The sequence below is a fragment of the Solea senegalensis genome, linkage group LG13 (assembly GCF_019176455.1).
Source record: "Solea senegalensis isolate Sse05_10M linkage group LG13, IFAPA_SoseM_1, whole genome shotgun sequence".
Taxonomy (NCBI): domain Eukaryota; kingdom Metazoa; phylum Chordata; class Actinopteri; order Pleuronectiformes; family Soleidae; genus Solea; species Solea senegalensis.
The window spans coordinates 17,197,795-17,215,918 of NC_058033.1; the positions used below are offsets into that span (position 1 = coordinate 17,197,795).

The following is an 18,124-nucleotide window of genomic DNA, read 5'->3' on the forward strand; positions in this document are numbered from 1 at the left end:
AACTCACAGCACTTTTACAATGGGCACTAAGTGAAATATGTGATTATTTTTTGGTATAACATTATTCATGTAACCTAAATTCATTCAATTAGTTTCTGTAATGAGTGTGAGGGATTACAGGGAGGTTCTTAGATTTAAAGTTGTAATGTATATAGCCTTTAAATATCAACAAATGTCCACTTCATTCTAACCATTGTCAAATGAGTTCACACAAGCAGACTGAGCTCCATTAGCTCCATAGAACTCCTCAGTACAGTAGTGATTTTCCTGAAGCAGGCATGGCAGAAGCAGAAGCAGAAGCAGAAGCAGAAGCAGAAGCAGAAGCAGCTCCATGGCACAAGTAAAGCGAGGCGGCTACATTCACTTGGTTTACGGCTGAAAACGGCAAGTAGTTTAAATGGATTCAGCTGCTAAAAATAAACCTGGACACACATTGGGGGCTGGCACAATCGTATTTTAATCACAATCTCAGGAACCTGATGTCTGATATTGAAAATGTGTGCTGAGCAAATCAAGTGCTTACTAAACCAATACCTGACTGTGAGCCTGCGTGTTCCAAAGCAGACTGAATACGGCAAGTTTAGTCATGTACGGTCAAAGTGGATCTCTCTATATGTGAGTGAGTGTGTGTGTGTTCTTGTGGTCGTTGGATCTATTTGGTAGAGACTAAAACCTGGTCCTTATGAGACAGTTTCTGAGGAAGACAATAAATTAAGATTAGGGATAATGCTTTGTTAGGGTTTAAATGTACCTTTCAACTTGGGTATTTCTTTAAAAGACAAACATAACTTCTTTTTTTAACTTAAAAATAGGTTAATTTACAAACAGCCGTACACACCAAGGATATTTTAAAGAATCACATGCAGCACACATTTAACACACCTTCTCTTCTAAAATTAAAAGCAATATCTTCCAACTATTCTATACATCTTCCATCCCTGACCTGTATAAACACTTAAAGTCAAAGGAAACATTGGTGCATCTAAAACACACTTCTACAACTTGTAAACTTCTTTCTCTTTCTCTGAATTTAAGGGTCACATTTATTCCCCATTGTATTTCCAGGATTTCACAACCGTCTTTTAAAAGGAAGTGAACAACGAGATGACAGTCTTTCGTTTTGGCCGCCGGTTAATCAGATGAACCTCGCGATGCCCTCCTGCCACACCCTGTCAGACACACCATTATCTCACCGGTGGAAAAGTGGTTGGACACGACAAACAGGGGTCAGCTGAAGACGTGGTCAATTACCAGGCAGCTGATTGGATCACTGGGACTAAGTTGAGCTGGCCAATTTGTGGATGTTGCGGAGGAGAGTCCTGCTGTATTCCCTGTGGTCAAGCGGTTGGATTTCCATCACGGTTACCTTCACTCGACTCTCGTCCTACGGAGGGAAGACAAGCAGCCTTGGTTTTAACTGGTAAAAACAACAACAACAACAACAAAAAAACAGACATTCCTACCACCATTCAATCATGAATTCTTCAAAAATGTACTGAAAACAACATGAATTTTAGTAAATACTGTTTAATTAACTTATTGAACTTGTACTTATAACCTATTAAAAACGATCAGTCACTTGCCCGTCTATCATAGACAAGTCTTTGCCTTGTTTTAGACGGACAGACTGATGGATAGTTCGCTATAGATAGATGAACTTAAACCAAGGATAAGAAAGCCAGGTCAAACACACAAGATATGATTGACAACATCACTGAAAGCACTTTAGGACAACAACACATCGACCAAATGCAGCATTTCTTTGCAACAAACCTTTCTCAGTCACACTTTATATTAAGGAACACATATTTACCATTTACTAGGTGCTTACCAACATGCATATAAGTAGCATACTAGCACTTCATTAGTAATTATTAAGCATGTATTAACACCTCAATCAAGAACAATCTTAATTTATGTTGTAATAGAGGTAGAATAAGGTTATGTAAAATAAGGTGTTAATATGTTAGTAAGCACCTAGTCAATGGTGAATATGTGTTGCTTGATATTAAGTGTGACCCATTTCTCTTCTTTAGGCTATCAGTTTTGCTTTTTGTGTGGTTTATTTATCCCTGTATCACTTTCTTTCATGTTAACACCATTTTTGACAATCAGGGTCCAACTCTGACACGGTGCAAACTATCGGTGAAAGTTGGAAAACGCTGAAACCAAACACAACTTACTTAATTAATCGATTTCTAAATTAATTGTCAACTATTTTGACAGTCGATTAATCGGTTTGAAGCTGTTTTCATGATTAAAACGATTGTTTTAGCTTCTTAAATGTGAATAGTTTCTGGTTTGTTTGTGCCAGATAACAAAGACATCATTCAAAACTGAATCATTTTGGTTTGTGGATATAATGAGACATTTGAAAACATCATCATTTCCAGGTTTGACAAACACTGATCGACCTTTTTTAACGCTTTTTAACACATATTATGGACCAAACGATGACTCGATTATTAAAATAATCGTTAGTTGTCGCTCTCAATGCCACATTAAAATGACGAGCAAGCAAATGCGACGCAAATCAGTGCAATCAGTGCAATTTTAGACCAAAGTTGAGACTTATTTGTAGAATCTTATCGTCACCATCAGCAACACAACAAATATTACAGTGGCTTCTGATTAAGATGTGAAGCCTTAAACTCATTTTCATGCAACGAGTGTGCAACGATTCATTAATCAGTTTAGAAATTCAGCCTGCACCAACAGCATCAAAGACTTCACACTCTCCCATTCATTTCATATGTTTCAATTTGCATCTACCACAGGATACCAGACAAATAAAACAATAAGGGTGGCTGTCAACACAAAGGCCCCACTTGACAAAAGGTATAAAACTTGTTTAAATCAAAAAGTTTTCCAAGAGGGCCGACTGCTGGCTGAGGGATTGTTAATTTAACATGCACAGACTGATATTCAACACCACAACACATCAGGAAAACATTATTCACTGGCCTGACATTCACCCCTATTCTCCAAGTCAGTTTCAGATAACAGGGTGAGGCGAGGTTCTTCCCTGAAGAATTAAACACAACTTCTAGATGCCGGTGCACTAACAGAACATGTACACAAATACCTTGAAGCGAAAACCAGGCGCGCGCACACACACATACTCTCCACTGATGCCACAACCTCAGAGAATTAATGAGATACTACACCGAGAAACACAATTTTACAACACTGAACAGTAAAATTACAAAAAAGAAGAGAATCCCCGAGGAGGCATTTGGATAATGAGGCTGTAAATAGTGGTTCACAGTGATGGGACGTGAATGAGAATTACAGCCCATCTACAACCGAAGCCTCAGCTTCTTTGTCATACTACTGGCCCGAGTGTGGGGTAACGTGGTAATGCACTCCAATTACATATTGGTTTTACTGTTTATTCCTTTATTTTTTTTGAGGCAGGAAAAGGAAAATCATGCCAGGAATTGGTTCTGTTTCTCATGTTGTTGTGTGCTGAGGCTGTCAAGACGAGGATTAACTTCATGGAAGTATTTAGCGAAATATCACAGTCAAATTTAAGTTGTGAACGGGTCACAAGAGTCTTTCAACTGCAAGGCCATCGGAGGAAGAGGAGGAGGATGATGCCGCTGACAGCAGCGTACTGCAACCACGGGACAAGTAACAGTTTCCTATGTTTCTTCTTTCCATACAATCATCAATACATATCCCATGTCGTGAGTCAAAAGAGGAACGGAACCTGACGGAAAAACGTTTTCTGCAACAAAACATGGAGGAGACAGAAGTGAAAAAGAAAAGGTTTCAGTGTTTGGAAAAAAACACATCATGATCACGATCGACATCAACGGCAGTATCTTTGTAACGTAGGTAGTTACAGTTCATCTTTCTGACACTGCTGAGTCCTTAACCTTTTGCCCAGTGATGACAATCCCATTCAATATCATCTCAATATCCATGGACGGCTAATGATAAATGGTCTGTATTCATATAGTCATTCACCCATTCACTCATTCACTCATACAGTGCCGGCACAAAGTTTGTAGCATTTCTGCATCTCTATATTGTATAATCGCTGTATAACAATTGTTGTATGATTTTCGTGGCCTAAGAAAAAAGCAATTTATAATAATATAAGCACAGCCCTCCACCATCGCCACACCTCACGTTCCTACAGGAGCTTACGCCAACAAACACGCGGAATATCGCGCTGGGAAAGCCAACTCCAACCTCGAAGAAGAAATTACGTCACGTGGTGAAAATGATGGAGCTGGGAATTGAACCAACAACCTTCGAGTTGAAACACGACTCTCACGAGTTCTCTGGGCTGTGATATTTTATGCTAGTAACCCAAGGCGTGATAACGCTATTTTATTTTACCTGTAAAACCTCAGCGTGTCACTGCGAGGCTGCACAATAACGCACTGTAATCACTAATCACAGCGACAATCTGGTGTGAATACACAACGCAGCACGGGTTATGCAAATGATTTGATAGGCAGTGTTTTGGAAATGTTCAAGTGTGTATCATACACCTCATTTCCTCTGACCTTTTTCATAAGCTGAGGGACGGCGAGAAACACCTGAATGTGATGTTGATGAACTCTGCTAAGAGTGCGGTTTGTTGATTAAATAAAGTGGGTGTATTAAGTGTCATTGTGTGCCACTCAATAGCCTGCTCACACGAGCTCGGGAAAAACCAGCCCCCTGCACTAATCTGCTCACTGAGGTAAAATCAATTCACTTCAGACAAAAGAGACGAAACTTTCTCTCACACAAGCAGCTATTCCACATGCACAGTCACTTTTTTGTCTATATGTAACATTTGTATAAGAAAAACGTGTGACCAATTTTGCTTTGAGATAAAACAATATGATTCGGATCATAGATACTGATACAGAATGAATACTGGGACAACATGTATATGTCACACAGTGACATTACTGTGCCGTACCCAGGAAGTTATTCATGTCATGACTGGTGGAAGCAAGGAGGAAGCACAACATCAACATAGCACGAATGAAGCAAGAACATCAGCAACAGGTTGGGGTATGACTGAAAACTCCAAGAAGCACCCACCAAAGGTTTCAGGTGTGGATTCTCTTCCTATAAAACCCCATGCACATTCAGCAGTATGACAGGACGCTTATTGCAGTGGAGAGGTGAGGGTTGTGGTAATTACTCAGGGGGGGGCGACAGAATTATTGTATTTGAATGGAAACAGTGGTACAAAATTGAGGGTGAGGTGGAACCACTCAATTGAATTATACACTCTTTTCTGTTCTGTGCTCATCCTTGAATCACAAGGTTTATAAAAGATAGTAGGACACATTGAAGTATTGAGGTAGTCAGTGATTTGTGATGAAGTGAGTTTCTCAGTGAGGTCAGACGGTGGGAATTCTGTGCTTTGTTTAAAAGGAGTCCATGGTGTTGCCCAAAATATTCGAGCAGGAATTTAGTCATTAACTGACTTCATGACACATCTTGATCTACCATACAAATCTTAGAGTCAATTACATAATTACATTAATGCAGTGGTTCTCATGTTTCTGTCATGCCCCTCCTAGAGGATAGACCACCCCACAAACTGAAATACTATTGAGAACCTGATAATATTTATTTATTTATCTGTATAAACCACAGTGGGGCTGAACAGCATTAATGTCTTCTAGCTGCAGTTGCATTTACTTCTCTTAACTACCAAAATCTGTAAAATCTGTAATTGGCCCAGGGGCAAATGCCTGAACTTTTGCTTTAAACGAGAGAACACATTATATTACAATACAGTTGTGACACCGCTGTATTGTTTTCTATATTTTATTTGCATTATTTGCCAGGCGAGGCCTGTGTATTACATTGATGGTCGGTCTTTACACACGTTATGTTCCACACTGCTGTGGAATTCGCCATTTTTTAAAATTTCCCTCAGAGGACAATTTACCAAGACCATTCCAGCTACCGACTACTTCTTTTAAACGGCCCTTATGTAATGCTGCCCTACGGACAAACTGTATTTTAAACCCCACGACTGATGAGACTTTAATAAAACAACAACAACAAAAACAAGGGGAGAAACAACAAGAAAACCATCAGTATATTGTTTTTTCAGTATTGCTCGCTGTAATGAAAAATGCAGCCTTGGGCATCTGCTAGTGCGCCTTCTGCCTTGCTGTTGATGGTCTGTAGGAGCGGAATGTCGCCATTTGCTATGAAAGGACACTCAAGCTCTTTTTATTTCACATGTGAAGATAATTCTTTGTAATTTAACAGCATCAAAAGGGAAATGGGCATTTACGTGCATAAAGGCTGAATGGCAATATTTTGCCTCGACTTTTATTGACTCTAATGAAAAGGTTTTTGCATTCATGAGGAATGCCTCACGAACTCTGCATCGCTTATCCTGCAGGTTTTTCCTGCGGTCAGGACACAGACCATTCAACATTTCAGTCATTCCTTTTGGACTGTTTCCTCTGCAGCAAATTAGTTTGTGAGTAATCAAGTTAATTAGGCTTAGACAGACAACAGCGAAATGCAAATTAGTGGCTAATTAAGAGAAATTAATCCACAGCCGCATTTGTTTTGTCATCCAAACTACACTGGCTACTTAACAACTCTTGTCATTGTGATACTAATTAAAATGATCTTACATTTGTGTATTTTTCGGATCTTGTTTTTGGCTTTCACATGTATTGGGACCAAAGTTCAGTGGAAGATAACAACCAAAAAGTCATGTTGATGAAAATCCTGGACTGTATTTGCTCTAGGGGATGTCAATTTTGTTTAATTTTTGTATTTACCATTTAGTTTTTAAATCAAACATTCCTGCCACCAGTACATCCTGAAGGTGGCTACTGAACCGCAGGGAGTTAATACTGATCAAAACACTCAATTTATAAACAATGCAAACACCCAGTTAACGAGTAAACCTTTTCTTTTCTTTTTTCTTTTATTTAAAACTTTATTTTATTCACATTCTATTAAGCTCTAGTTCATTGCTACTCACGTTGTATGTTTCAAGCTTGACTCTGTTTTTAAAAATGTGGGTTGTGAAGTTGGCTTTCTGGAAGACTTCCTCAAATGCGGTCTCATCCTGAATAAGACACACGCACATGAATACACAAACTAAGTAAAACATTACAGGCAATTTTCTGGTCAGTTGTAAACAAACAAACATTACCGTGTCTCTTAAGTGTCCCAGTGTGTCCGCACTGTGACCCAACAGGACCTCAGCCGTCTCCTGGAAGCACGTCACCCACTGGTTATCCCCGAAGTCTGCCAAGTTGGCCTACAAGTCAGACAGACGGAGACAATGAGGACATGAGAGACGTAATTATGTCTGTTTGTTTCAGTGAAATAAAACAACAAGTGACAAAACACCAGCATCACTGAAAGTGTGAGCCAAAGAGGCATAAGTGATGTACATTGTGTGCACTTACAGAAAGTATGAGTCTGTATTTAAAGTTTGGAAACTGTCTGTTACACTTGTCGCAGCGGTACATCCCGTCAGGTTGTTCTATAACCTTCTTGTTGCAGTCTGCAGACGGACAAGCCTGGTACAGACAATTCTCCTTGCGAGTGTACACAACTGTTGCCACACAGCTGAAATACTCCGCCTGAATAGAGAAAAATGTATTATTGTTAGGCTCGCAAGATCGATAAATAGTGCTGAATCACATCAAACTGGTGTCATTTTAATACATAACATGGGGCGTACGGTTCATTTCCAGGTGCTCTCACCTCACACATTACTGTGCTGAGGAGAAACCAAAGCTACACATACAAATATGGGAACAAATATTCCAAACACATTAACCTTAAACACAATAATTATTAAAACAAATGTGCTTGTATTACACCAAATATCTTTCCCTGTATAACTGCTAGCTCTTCCCTTTGAGTAAGTCTGTATTTGCCTGTTCCAACAGATGATTAAATACATAACAAAAAAAATTGATTTGTCCTTGTGACTGCCCGAGAGATGTTGTTTCATTAAAATATCTTGTTATTTTGTTTAGAGTCTTGAGTTAAAGCTGCTTTTCCAAGAGTAATTCAGTCACATTTTTAATTTGCAAATGTTTATTGTATTTAGTAAAGCAAATACATCTGTTCAAATATGGCAACTTCTAAATAAATTAAGTTTCAGTAGGTCCTGAATAAGTCACCATTATTTGTCATTGTTGAACTTGAATGAAAAAAAAACAAAAAAAAAAACATCCTTTCCTTACTAAAATCTTGTGTGCATTGAAGACAGTAAACTTTTTAGCGATCTTAAAATACAACAATGACTAGACTGGAAAAAGACACCTCATCAAAGTGTTTGGTATGTAGGAGGTACCATCTTGGTAGATGAGCAAGATGCCAGGTGGCTCAGGCCACAAAAACACAATGAATAACCAATAGTCCACAGGACAAGAGAACACAACGTGTCAAACTCTTTCCTGTCGGGGTACAACTGCAAAAAGGACCGCAGTCCGACCCAATTCCGGGTCAAATGTGAGATTTCTTTTCTGCATTTTGTTTTCCATTTTAAATCCTAACTGCAGCAAATATCATGAAACTCATAAGTCCATCACAGATGTAAATACATCAAACAAGGAGGAGCTCATTATAAAGCAGACAGAGCCATTCAAGAATTTAAAAATAAACTGCTTGGTGAGAGTAAAAACAAGAAACAGCTAATAAAACTGTAATTAACCTTGACATCATGAGCATAACTGTTGTCACAAAGTCTGCCCGGTTGGTAGTTGGTGCACAGCATTTTACAGATCTCAATTTCACTTCCAAACCATCTCGGAACAGTTCAGAGAGTTCAAGAATTTTATGCATAATAGATGTGAGAAACGACGACTCTCTCTTGCTCGCTCGCTCTCTTACACTTCAACACTAATGTACTCATACACACCAACCCCCGAACATTACACCCGTCAAACACGCCAGTTTATATACAAAAAAACCAAACCTAAGTGTTTGCAATACATATATAATGAGCAAAACTTTCAGTTATGAATTTAAATTAAAGAGTACACCCTTAAAAAGAATCAAATTAAAATGCAGCAACAACGCTGTAATTTAAACAGATATTAGCACCTTAGGCGTCAGAACTCACACTGGTAAAATCAACAGCAGAAAAGGGAAAGAAATGCCAACTCTGGGGGAAAGAAAGATATTCTCTCATCTTGTTGAGAAGCACAGCATTCAATTTCCATAAATATAAATATAAAGAACGCAAACAGTGGACCGACTGGGGAGAGGAGGAGATGGGGGACATGCATGGATTTAAGAAAACCAACACATAGCATACAACATGTGCCTTAAACAAGACGTTGGCATTCCGGCTCAAATTTGAAATGAAATGCTTGTTCCTACGATGACAAGTACAAGCTAGAACTGACTCATTTATAACGTTGGCCTAGATAAGTCTATCAAAGACTCATGTTAGGATACTGGCAGAATTCACACAAAGCTGTGTGAGATGTTCGGTAAGACGAAAAGACCCTTTTTTTTTTAAATTCTACATTCCTCATGAGATGGTTGATGTTATGCTGTGTCCCCATGACCTCTATAGATACTGTCAGTCAGAGTGATACTGAGAGCTCTCCAATATTTTCTCTACTGACTCACAGCCTCATAATCTGTCCACCCACCCGTCTACCCAGTACCCATCACATAGCAAGAACCCCTACAACACTAAGTAAGAAGGTTTTATTAATTGGGAGAATTTTCCCCTTAGCAACAGCCCTCTCCTACTCAGCACACCCCCTCCCATGTTTCTGCCGTTGTTCCTGCCGCATCACATTTTGCAGACATGGGCAGATGAGTGCTGGAAGCCAAGAGAGGTGGGAAGACAAGTGGTGAGGAAGGTGGTGGGAGGGTGGACATGGCAGTTGGAAAAATACAGGATGCTTTCATTCAAGGCTTGTTCACGACTCATTGTGTTGGCAGAAGCTACGGAGAATATGATGATGGAGGTCAGCTCAATCTGGATCGCACCGCTTCCATTACAACTTCCATTACCCACTCTAAATAAATTCCCCTGCATTTGCAATCATCTCTCCCCCTTCCCCTTCAGTGTGTTTTTCTTCCCTCTTCCTCTGTATTCCAGTGTGTATGCAGAAGCCTTAGGGCAAAGTCTTAACCTTAAGCACACTGTGGAGAACCAAGATGAAGAGCATGACTAACACTGCACACAAAAACAGATACACAATAACACTCTCAAGACACACAGACATAACAAAATATGTGAGCATACTCTCCTAAAGAGAGAAAGAGAGAGAGAGAGAGAGAGAGAGAGACAGAGAGAGAGAGAGAGAGAGACACACACACACAGACATACCAACCATACACACAATTGCTTTCATCCTAATCACAGAAAATCCCTGTGTCACCTTCTGGCACCTAAATGCAATTAAAATTTGTATGTGGAAAGGCAACCAAGTGAAAATCTACTTCACATAATTGACGTGGCTGCACATGCCAACTTTAATGCCTGTCCTCAAACCCAAACACACACCGTTTCATTAATTAGGAATGACTTGTACACTCACATTCACACACTCACACGGTGGAGAAAAGGTAGAGGAACAAATCAGATTGCTTAAAAGTATAAGCTAATGATTTGGATTTCCAAGGCAGTGCCTCAGAGTATGTGATAGACATCCACCTTAGAGCCCTTCAATTACAGAAATGGTTCGGGGTATGAGAGGCAGAGAAAGAAAAGAGGGAAAAACAAAAGGGAATATGACAGACAAAGACAGAAAAAATTATGGAAAAATCTGAGTTTAAATTATGTCCACAATAACCTTTCAACTCTTTTCCTCCATTCTGCCAGCTAACAGTTCCTATTTGCATTCCTTTTCTTAAGATCCCTTTTCACTCGGCTCTATTTATCACCACGCACTCTCCCTTTTTCCCCCATTTTCTTCCTGAGGTCTTTTTTCCTTCCATCTTTCACTGTAGCTTTGTAAGTGACAGGAAGTTTAAGTGTCTCTGCTTGGCCTGTCTACACCTTCTCTCTCTCCCATGTTCTCAGACTGTGCTACTTCCCCTCTGGTAATGTTATGCCCTGTAGGCTTCAACATCTCCAAAACATAAATAGAAACTTTTTTTTTTTTTTTCCAAATGACATTGATGCTTGACTTCTTTTTGTGTGGAATGACGGTGACTAATTGAAAATAAACCCAACATTTTATGAAAGGCACATACCAGGCTTTAGTGGAAAAAAATTATAATTCTCTGAGAAGAAACTCCTTGAACTGGCATGAGGGCTTCCATATGCTACCCCAGTCACATATGGTACTTCATTCAATGCTGCTAAATACGTGCGCATCACTATCCACCACACACACAGGGCTAAAACAAGACCACAAAACCACAACTCGAGTCTACAAAGTCATTGGAACATGCCGCCGAGAGCTGCTCTTATTAACCGTGAATGGCAGCCTGACTCTGAGGTGGTGTCCGTTTTATAGATCGTTAAATCCATGTCTATACGCGTACAATTTTCTTTGATACTAAGATAATGAGAGACTTCCAGTCTGATCTCTGATTTTCAAAATTCCACAAGCAGTTAATATGGCAAATATGTGCTGCTACATAAAACATAAGCCATAGCAATGGGGGTAGTAAGAGTAAGAAAGAGAAACAAGTCAAAAACGTCAAAGTGATGGATTTGCTGCTGTGTGTCTTAAACCTTTCATGATGACAGACTGACACCGAAACCCAGTGTTTACCCTGCTTTTCTAACAACGTGAAAACATTCTGAGGAATCAAACTGTCTGTTGCACAGTAGTTATGTTGACATTATACCATCTGTTGTAGGGTTCTTTTTCTTTCCTTTTCAAACAGTAGCCAGCTGCATGCATGACAGACGGACTTACTGACTCACGGACCAATCTGTTTCCAGCAATGTGTTTCCTTGCTCACCATTTTATCTCTGGTATTTTTTCTTTGGTTTTGGTGAACCAGTCCTTCTATGTTGCTTTTGCATTTAGGTGCACTCATACATACCTCCTTTTTAAAAAGTTAATTTCTCTGCTGTACGTATGTACTGCATATGAACATACATTTATGGAATACATGCAAGTAAGTAGGTCTGTGTGCACTGTACCTTCTCGTCTTGTCCCATCTGTTCATTCTTTACATCACTCAGTGTTTTCCAGTTTATCCTCGATGCGCTGCTCGCTGACCCTGTGTATGTCAGGGACTGGCTCTCAACAGCATAGCCTTCCTGGTCGTACCTTGACAATAAAATGTACAGAGCACAAATAATAATAAAGGTATGAACAAACATGCTCAACATACACATGCACACATATTTTTCCTTGCTTATGACTGTACAGCACTTTGTGTGAAATATGTCATACATTAGAGTGTAAGGAGAGAGAATGAAAGAAAACATTAAGAAAGCACAGACTGCTGCAGTGCATTTTACATCGAAGGTGCGCTCACCTAATGAACCATGTATACCAAGGTGCTATATTAGAGATAAAATGCCATTAATCTTATTCATAAATGAACAAGTCTGGGGAAAAAGGTGCTTGCAAAAGGAGGTGTATATGTGTTTGTGAAAATATTGTATTAACACACTTTGATATCTCCTCTGAGGGAGCATTGTGTCGCTAACGTTGTATTTGCTTTGCTATCGAAAGAGACCCTCCTCATCTGTGACTGAACTGATTTCCAGCCACTGCATCTGCATTCTGTCATCTCTTATCTGACACCCTGACTGCTATCTACACGCATTCATACATCAATCAGTCCTCAAATTTATTTCAGGCCATGTACACTGGGGGACTAGAAGAAGAACAAAACTAACCCATTTGTGTTCTTGTCTACCCACTCCATCTATTCATTTATCTACCTCTTTAATATGCCCTTTAGCATCTTAATGTATCAGTGGGACTCCTGCTCTACATTCCCGGTGAGCAGAACAATCCAATCAAGGCATCATCCAAATTCATCACTTTCCTTCAATTAGCAACAGCCCAGTCAAAACAAAACCCACAAAGAAACACATCACCATGGGGGTCAGACTGATTTGCACTCTTTGTAGAGTGCAAATCTACATGCTAAAAAGGACTGTTAAACACATTTTTTTTTTTTATCAATAACATTCATTGTCATTTCACATTGCATTCTCAAAGATTTACCATGAAACACAGGCCCATAGGTCCCAAATCCCTTTCCCCTTCATTTGTTGCAGTCTACATGATGTCGTGAGCATGCTGTAGTGTGATAGTAGTGTGATACACAAGAAGACACATGTACTCTGAAGCCTGTGTACACACAGAATAAAAAGCCCCATTTATATTTCAGGGGTGGCCAGACATGGGAACTTAATGAGTGAATGAGTCATAATTCAAAATCCCTTCACAGTAACTGGAATCCATTTTGATGTAGCTCGCCGTATGCCCATCTCTGTACATGTTGTAGAGTACCAGCACAGAGCTAGAATCCAGAAATATGCCTGTTCCGCTGTTCTGTTATTCCCTCTATCCAATCCTGTCTACATCCTGTCTAGAGTCTTGCTTGGACTGATGAGGCACATGCCACCGGGGTCGTGGCAAGTGTTCATCAAGGCTTTTGCGATCAAGTTTATTATTATTGTTATTGTGGGTTTTTTGTTTGAAAAGGTTCCGTGTTTAGCATTGATGCACTGTGGCAAACCCTGGGAGGGAGAAGCCCGAAAGAATAAAACAAAACGAAGTACAAAACAATGTACATGCCAGCTGAAAAACTATAGACAATTCAATGTATGAGTGAGTGTGACTCACCAGGCCCTCAATCTGAAAGCCTCTGGTATGTCTGGGTTGACCATGACTGTTGAGCTGAACAAAGTAGAGAGAGATCTGCCTCCAAAATCTGACAAGCGAGCTCCTTTAATGGCAACCACAGGCTCCCTTGTGCAATTAAACTTCTCTGCCTTGAGAGAGGGAAAAAAACAGTGTTACAGTAAGAGAGCAACTGATGATAGAAGTGGATGTCTGTGGCTCAGGAGGTAGAGTGGGTCGTCAACTAAGCTGAAGGTCGGTGGTTTTCTTGAGTGAGACACAGAGCACCAAATGTCCCATTTTCAAGTGTTGTATGAATGTTTGTATCTGCGAATGTGACTTGAAGCATAAAACACTTTGATTGATCATTAATATTGGCAAGTAATTCATATAAGCAGACCATCTACCATTTAGCTATGTCATTGTATGCTCAGTCTGAGTCTGCAGGCTGGAAAGTAAAATGTGGTTTGTGTAGTTTGCTTTGATAATTGGACTCACTTCAAATTAATTTGTAAGTAATGCTTAGATCTTGGCAATGAGGAGGGATTAAACTCTTGCACATTCAATGACCTAAGAGAAAAAAATGCTGCCATTTCATGAACATTTAAGAGATATTTAGCCTTCTGTATCAAACCAGGGAATGTGATCCAAAACCCTACTGAAGGTCAAAGGAATGGATTTGAATGATCCAAATTTTTCAAAAATTCTCGGCATGCAAGAGCACACAGAGTCACGTGGTGTGCACTGACAGGGACACCATCATAACATCATAAACATATGATTCATTAGAGTTGGCACCATATGTTTTAATATTAAACATCACCCTTGGATAAACAAAGAGAGAAAGAGAGAGACAGAGAGAGACAGGGGATTACAGTTATTACCTCCTCTCCCCACAGTGTGACTGTCACCACTGTTTCAGTTGTGTCTATCAGGCTGATGGCCCTCTTGGAAACTTCTCTGCTGGTCTTAGTGGTGATTTTGGATACATCCTCTGCACTCTTACACACACCGATAATATCTATAGGCAGAGAGAACCGTTATATTTCCATCTATAGATATCTTGTGAATATAGGCAGACAAATATGGCTACTGAGACTGAGACATAAGAAAAAGGAGGCAATGGTGCAATATGTGAACAGAGCTTTGGCAAGAAGTGTAAAAAGGGCCCTCTGGATATTCACTACATTATGTAAATTGTTATTGCATTGTAAGCAGTAAAGATCCAAACCAGCAGAGATGACATTGCTCTGATATTGCCAAGTCGCATCAGACTGACAAATGTCATAAAAGGCTGGCTCACATCCAGGCCCATATTTACAAATCATAACAAACAAACAAACTCATTCTTCATTCATGTTTTCTGTCATGCTCAAGGCCTAACCACTTCATTCAGGATGACTGCTCTAAAGCGCAGTCATCACTGAGGTGGCCCTCCATGACTAATAATAAAAACTTAACAGAGCAAGTAAATGTTATCTGTGAAGGACCAACAACAAATTAGGTTTTTAGATGGTTTCTGAAAACAAGGTAAACAAATAGACATTCACACACACAGAGAATTAGATGAAAAACACAAAAACATTTCTTTCAACCATCTGCAAAGTGGATTTCAGTATTTTAAATTGTGCATTGTATTATTGGGGTTTTTAGCGACTGCAGCCTTCTTTCTTACCTCAGAAACATCACTATTGTGGTAAACAATTTCCCGTTGATCATCTAAGACTACTGCCCACACATTATATAATATGACTGGGCAGAATAATAGAACAGACTTCTGGAACGAGTGATTCTCTGAGCTTCATCCTCCCGTCTGCCACCTCCACTAACCTTTCTCTAAACCCCCCCTCCCCCTGTTCCTCCCTTGCGCTCTTGTCTGTGCTTTCTCAGCGCTGCTTAATTCCATTATGATTGAAACGATGTCACCCACCTCTGAACTCCATTATCACCACAGAAACAGGCTGACAGTTCTCATTACCATGTTATAATCCCCTATTTAACAGAGGCGCAGTGAGAGAGCGGAAGTGGAGAGAGGGTGAGACAACAGATGATGCACAGGACGTGTACTGCTGCCCTTCTGAGACCAATGTTAACACACTCCTGCAGGTAAACTGCTGAGTGCATCCCTTAACTGAGTAGTTTGCTACTGGGCTAGCTTGTGCTACCCAATGCTTACACTAATTTAATTGTGCAATATTACTGCTCAGATATAAACCAACAATACTCTAATCTCAGAAGGTTGGACTAGGTTATTTTCTTTACGACCATTAAGTTCTTATCAAACACTTTAAAGAATCAATAACCCTGCTTGCCTTCCAGATGTTGCTGTTGTGTTTTGCTGACGCAATGCAGTAAAGGCACTTAACTACAGTGCAGTTCAAATATCACATCTGGACGAGTGATTCAGCATATGGACCTGTGCTGATAGGTGTCGTGAGAAAAGAAGTAATTGTTCCAACCCAAAGATGTCGTCCAAAGGGCAATAATTCTGCATCCAAACAATATTTTGTGTAAAAATGCCCATTTCAGTTATACCATATACTGTACTTGCACTACAGACAACAGTTTGTCTTTCAGTAAAAGGACCAAAAGCAGATTCAAAAATTAAAGTCAGATCATTTGCTTGAACCTCACTGGGACATGCCTCTTTATCTGTAGTTGTGATAATTCCCATAATAATTCCCATTAACCTCTTATTCTGTATATCTGAATTAACATTCCCTCTCACCTTGTCATAATGTATCCTTCCCCACTTCAGGTTCATGAGTGACTGGCAGGTGCCCATCTAATAGTAATTTTTCTTTTCACCTTTGGTCTTAAATTGCTTAGGTTTACTTAATTGAAAGATGGTCCATCTGATAAATACTAACAACTGACAATCCTGTCATCTTGGAATGAGTCAATCTGATACTCATTATCGGTCTAATACTGTTGAAAATGATTTGATCTGATATCGGACAAAGTCAAATCCAATGTTATCTTCAAATCTTAATTATCACGTAATCGTGCTTCACAAAGCATAGGCTGTAGAACGAGATGACAGTGACAGTGATCATGTCAGCTGTGTGCATTTGTTTTAAGCTTGAAAAAGGGGAAAAACAAAAACAAAAAACAGTTAAGTTAAGATAAGTTAACAGTTAAGCTCATCCATTTCTCCTTTTATGTGCGGAAAATATTTGTTACTCAGTTGGAGCATAATGTTTTTGAAATGGCTAAATGACTTGGTGGGATCAGTGAACTTATTTAAAGAGACTGATATTGATACCGAGGGTATTCAAGGCTTTGATATTGGTATAAGACAAAGCCATATTTAGCAATCCTATTGTTGTCATGCACAGATAATCTGACACTTTTCTACCAAAGTTCATCAGACTTAACAATGTGCTCACTATTACAAGGCCATCGTTATTTAAGGGGATTAGAATACAAACTAACTGAGTTCAGTAGTTGCCTTCTTCATGTAGGTTGTTGGCGAGTATAGTCCTCCACTGCACCTGTCCAACCTGTATATCGTTCACATTGCTGTAATATTCTCTTCTAATCTAATAGCTAAATAATTCCCTCCTATATTAGCCATGGCCCACTTTGTTTTAGTCTTCGACTTTAAGTCACAAAAATCACTGCTTTATTTCAGTGCCAACACGGTGCCGTGCAGCTGTGATGACGTCAATGACAGCTCTTTTATTTATATCTTCTGATTGTTTCACATTCTCCAACCTCTAAATAGGCAAAAAAAAATGTTTTTCTATTTCCTGACAAATTTCAGGTATGTGGGGTGAAAGTAATATTTTGAGAATGACACCTTATCACTCTTAGGCAGAGAAGGTAAGCTACCTTACACTGAATTACAGGAATAATTTTAGGGGCACAATGATGCCAAATGTCAAATCTTATGAAAACAGCTATCAGTTGGTTGATAAAAGAAAAAAAAAGTAGTTCCATTTAGTTTTCATTGTATGACTGATGTGTTGCTTTTACTTGCACTGAGACAGATGAATGAAAATGTTTGTTGTGTTTTTGGCTCATGGGGGCACAAGACTTTCAAGTCTATGGCAACATATTCTTAAGCATTCACTTGAAGTGGCTTCAAATTTATTATGTGAACCTTCTCTGGAATATTTTCTGCCTTATTTCCCATTTTGGAAGTGAGGATATGCCTATACTGACTATGTTTCAGTACCTCATGTCGTCACACTTCAAAAATCTAAACTCTTAATCTTTAAATGAGGCCCAATGTGTTCTAGCCAGACTATTCTTTACTGACATCAGTCATAGGCATCACTTAAGGCAGGGGTAGGGAACCTATGGCTCGCGAGCCAGGTGTGGCTCTTTTGATGATTGCATCTGGCTCGCAGATTTCGGCTTTTCAGATAAAACATAAAATA

At 39.4% G+C, this 18,124-nt stretch overlaps 1 protein-coding gene across 2 annotated transcripts in view; it reads right to left on the reverse strand.

Moving 5' to 3' along the window:
* Positions 1–653: 653 nt before the first annotated feature.
* The window catches only part of LOC122779791 (replication protein A 70 kDa DNA-binding subunit-like), a 29,445-nt gene continuing 11,974 nt past the window's right edge, over positions 654–18,124 (reverse strand). For both annotated transcript variants that reach the window (XM_044042402.1, XM_044042401.1), the window contains 7 exons: positions 14,624–14,760; positions 13,743–13,891; positions 12,077–12,206; positions 7,407–7,583; positions 7,148–7,255; positions 6,974–7,060; positions 654–1,384 (listed from right to left, as the gene is read on the reverse strand). In XM_044042402.1, coding sequence (XP_043898337.1) covers positions 1,277–1,384; positions 6,974–7,060; positions 7,148–7,255; positions 7,407–7,583; positions 12,077–12,206; positions 13,743–13,891; positions 14,624–14,760 — 896 coding nt within the window. In that variant the 3' untranslated portion in view covers positions 654–1,276. The remainder of the gene's footprint in view (positions 1,385–6,973; positions 7,061–7,147; positions 7,256–7,406; positions 7,584–12,076; positions 12,207–13,742; positions 13,892–14,623; positions 14,761–18,124) is intronic.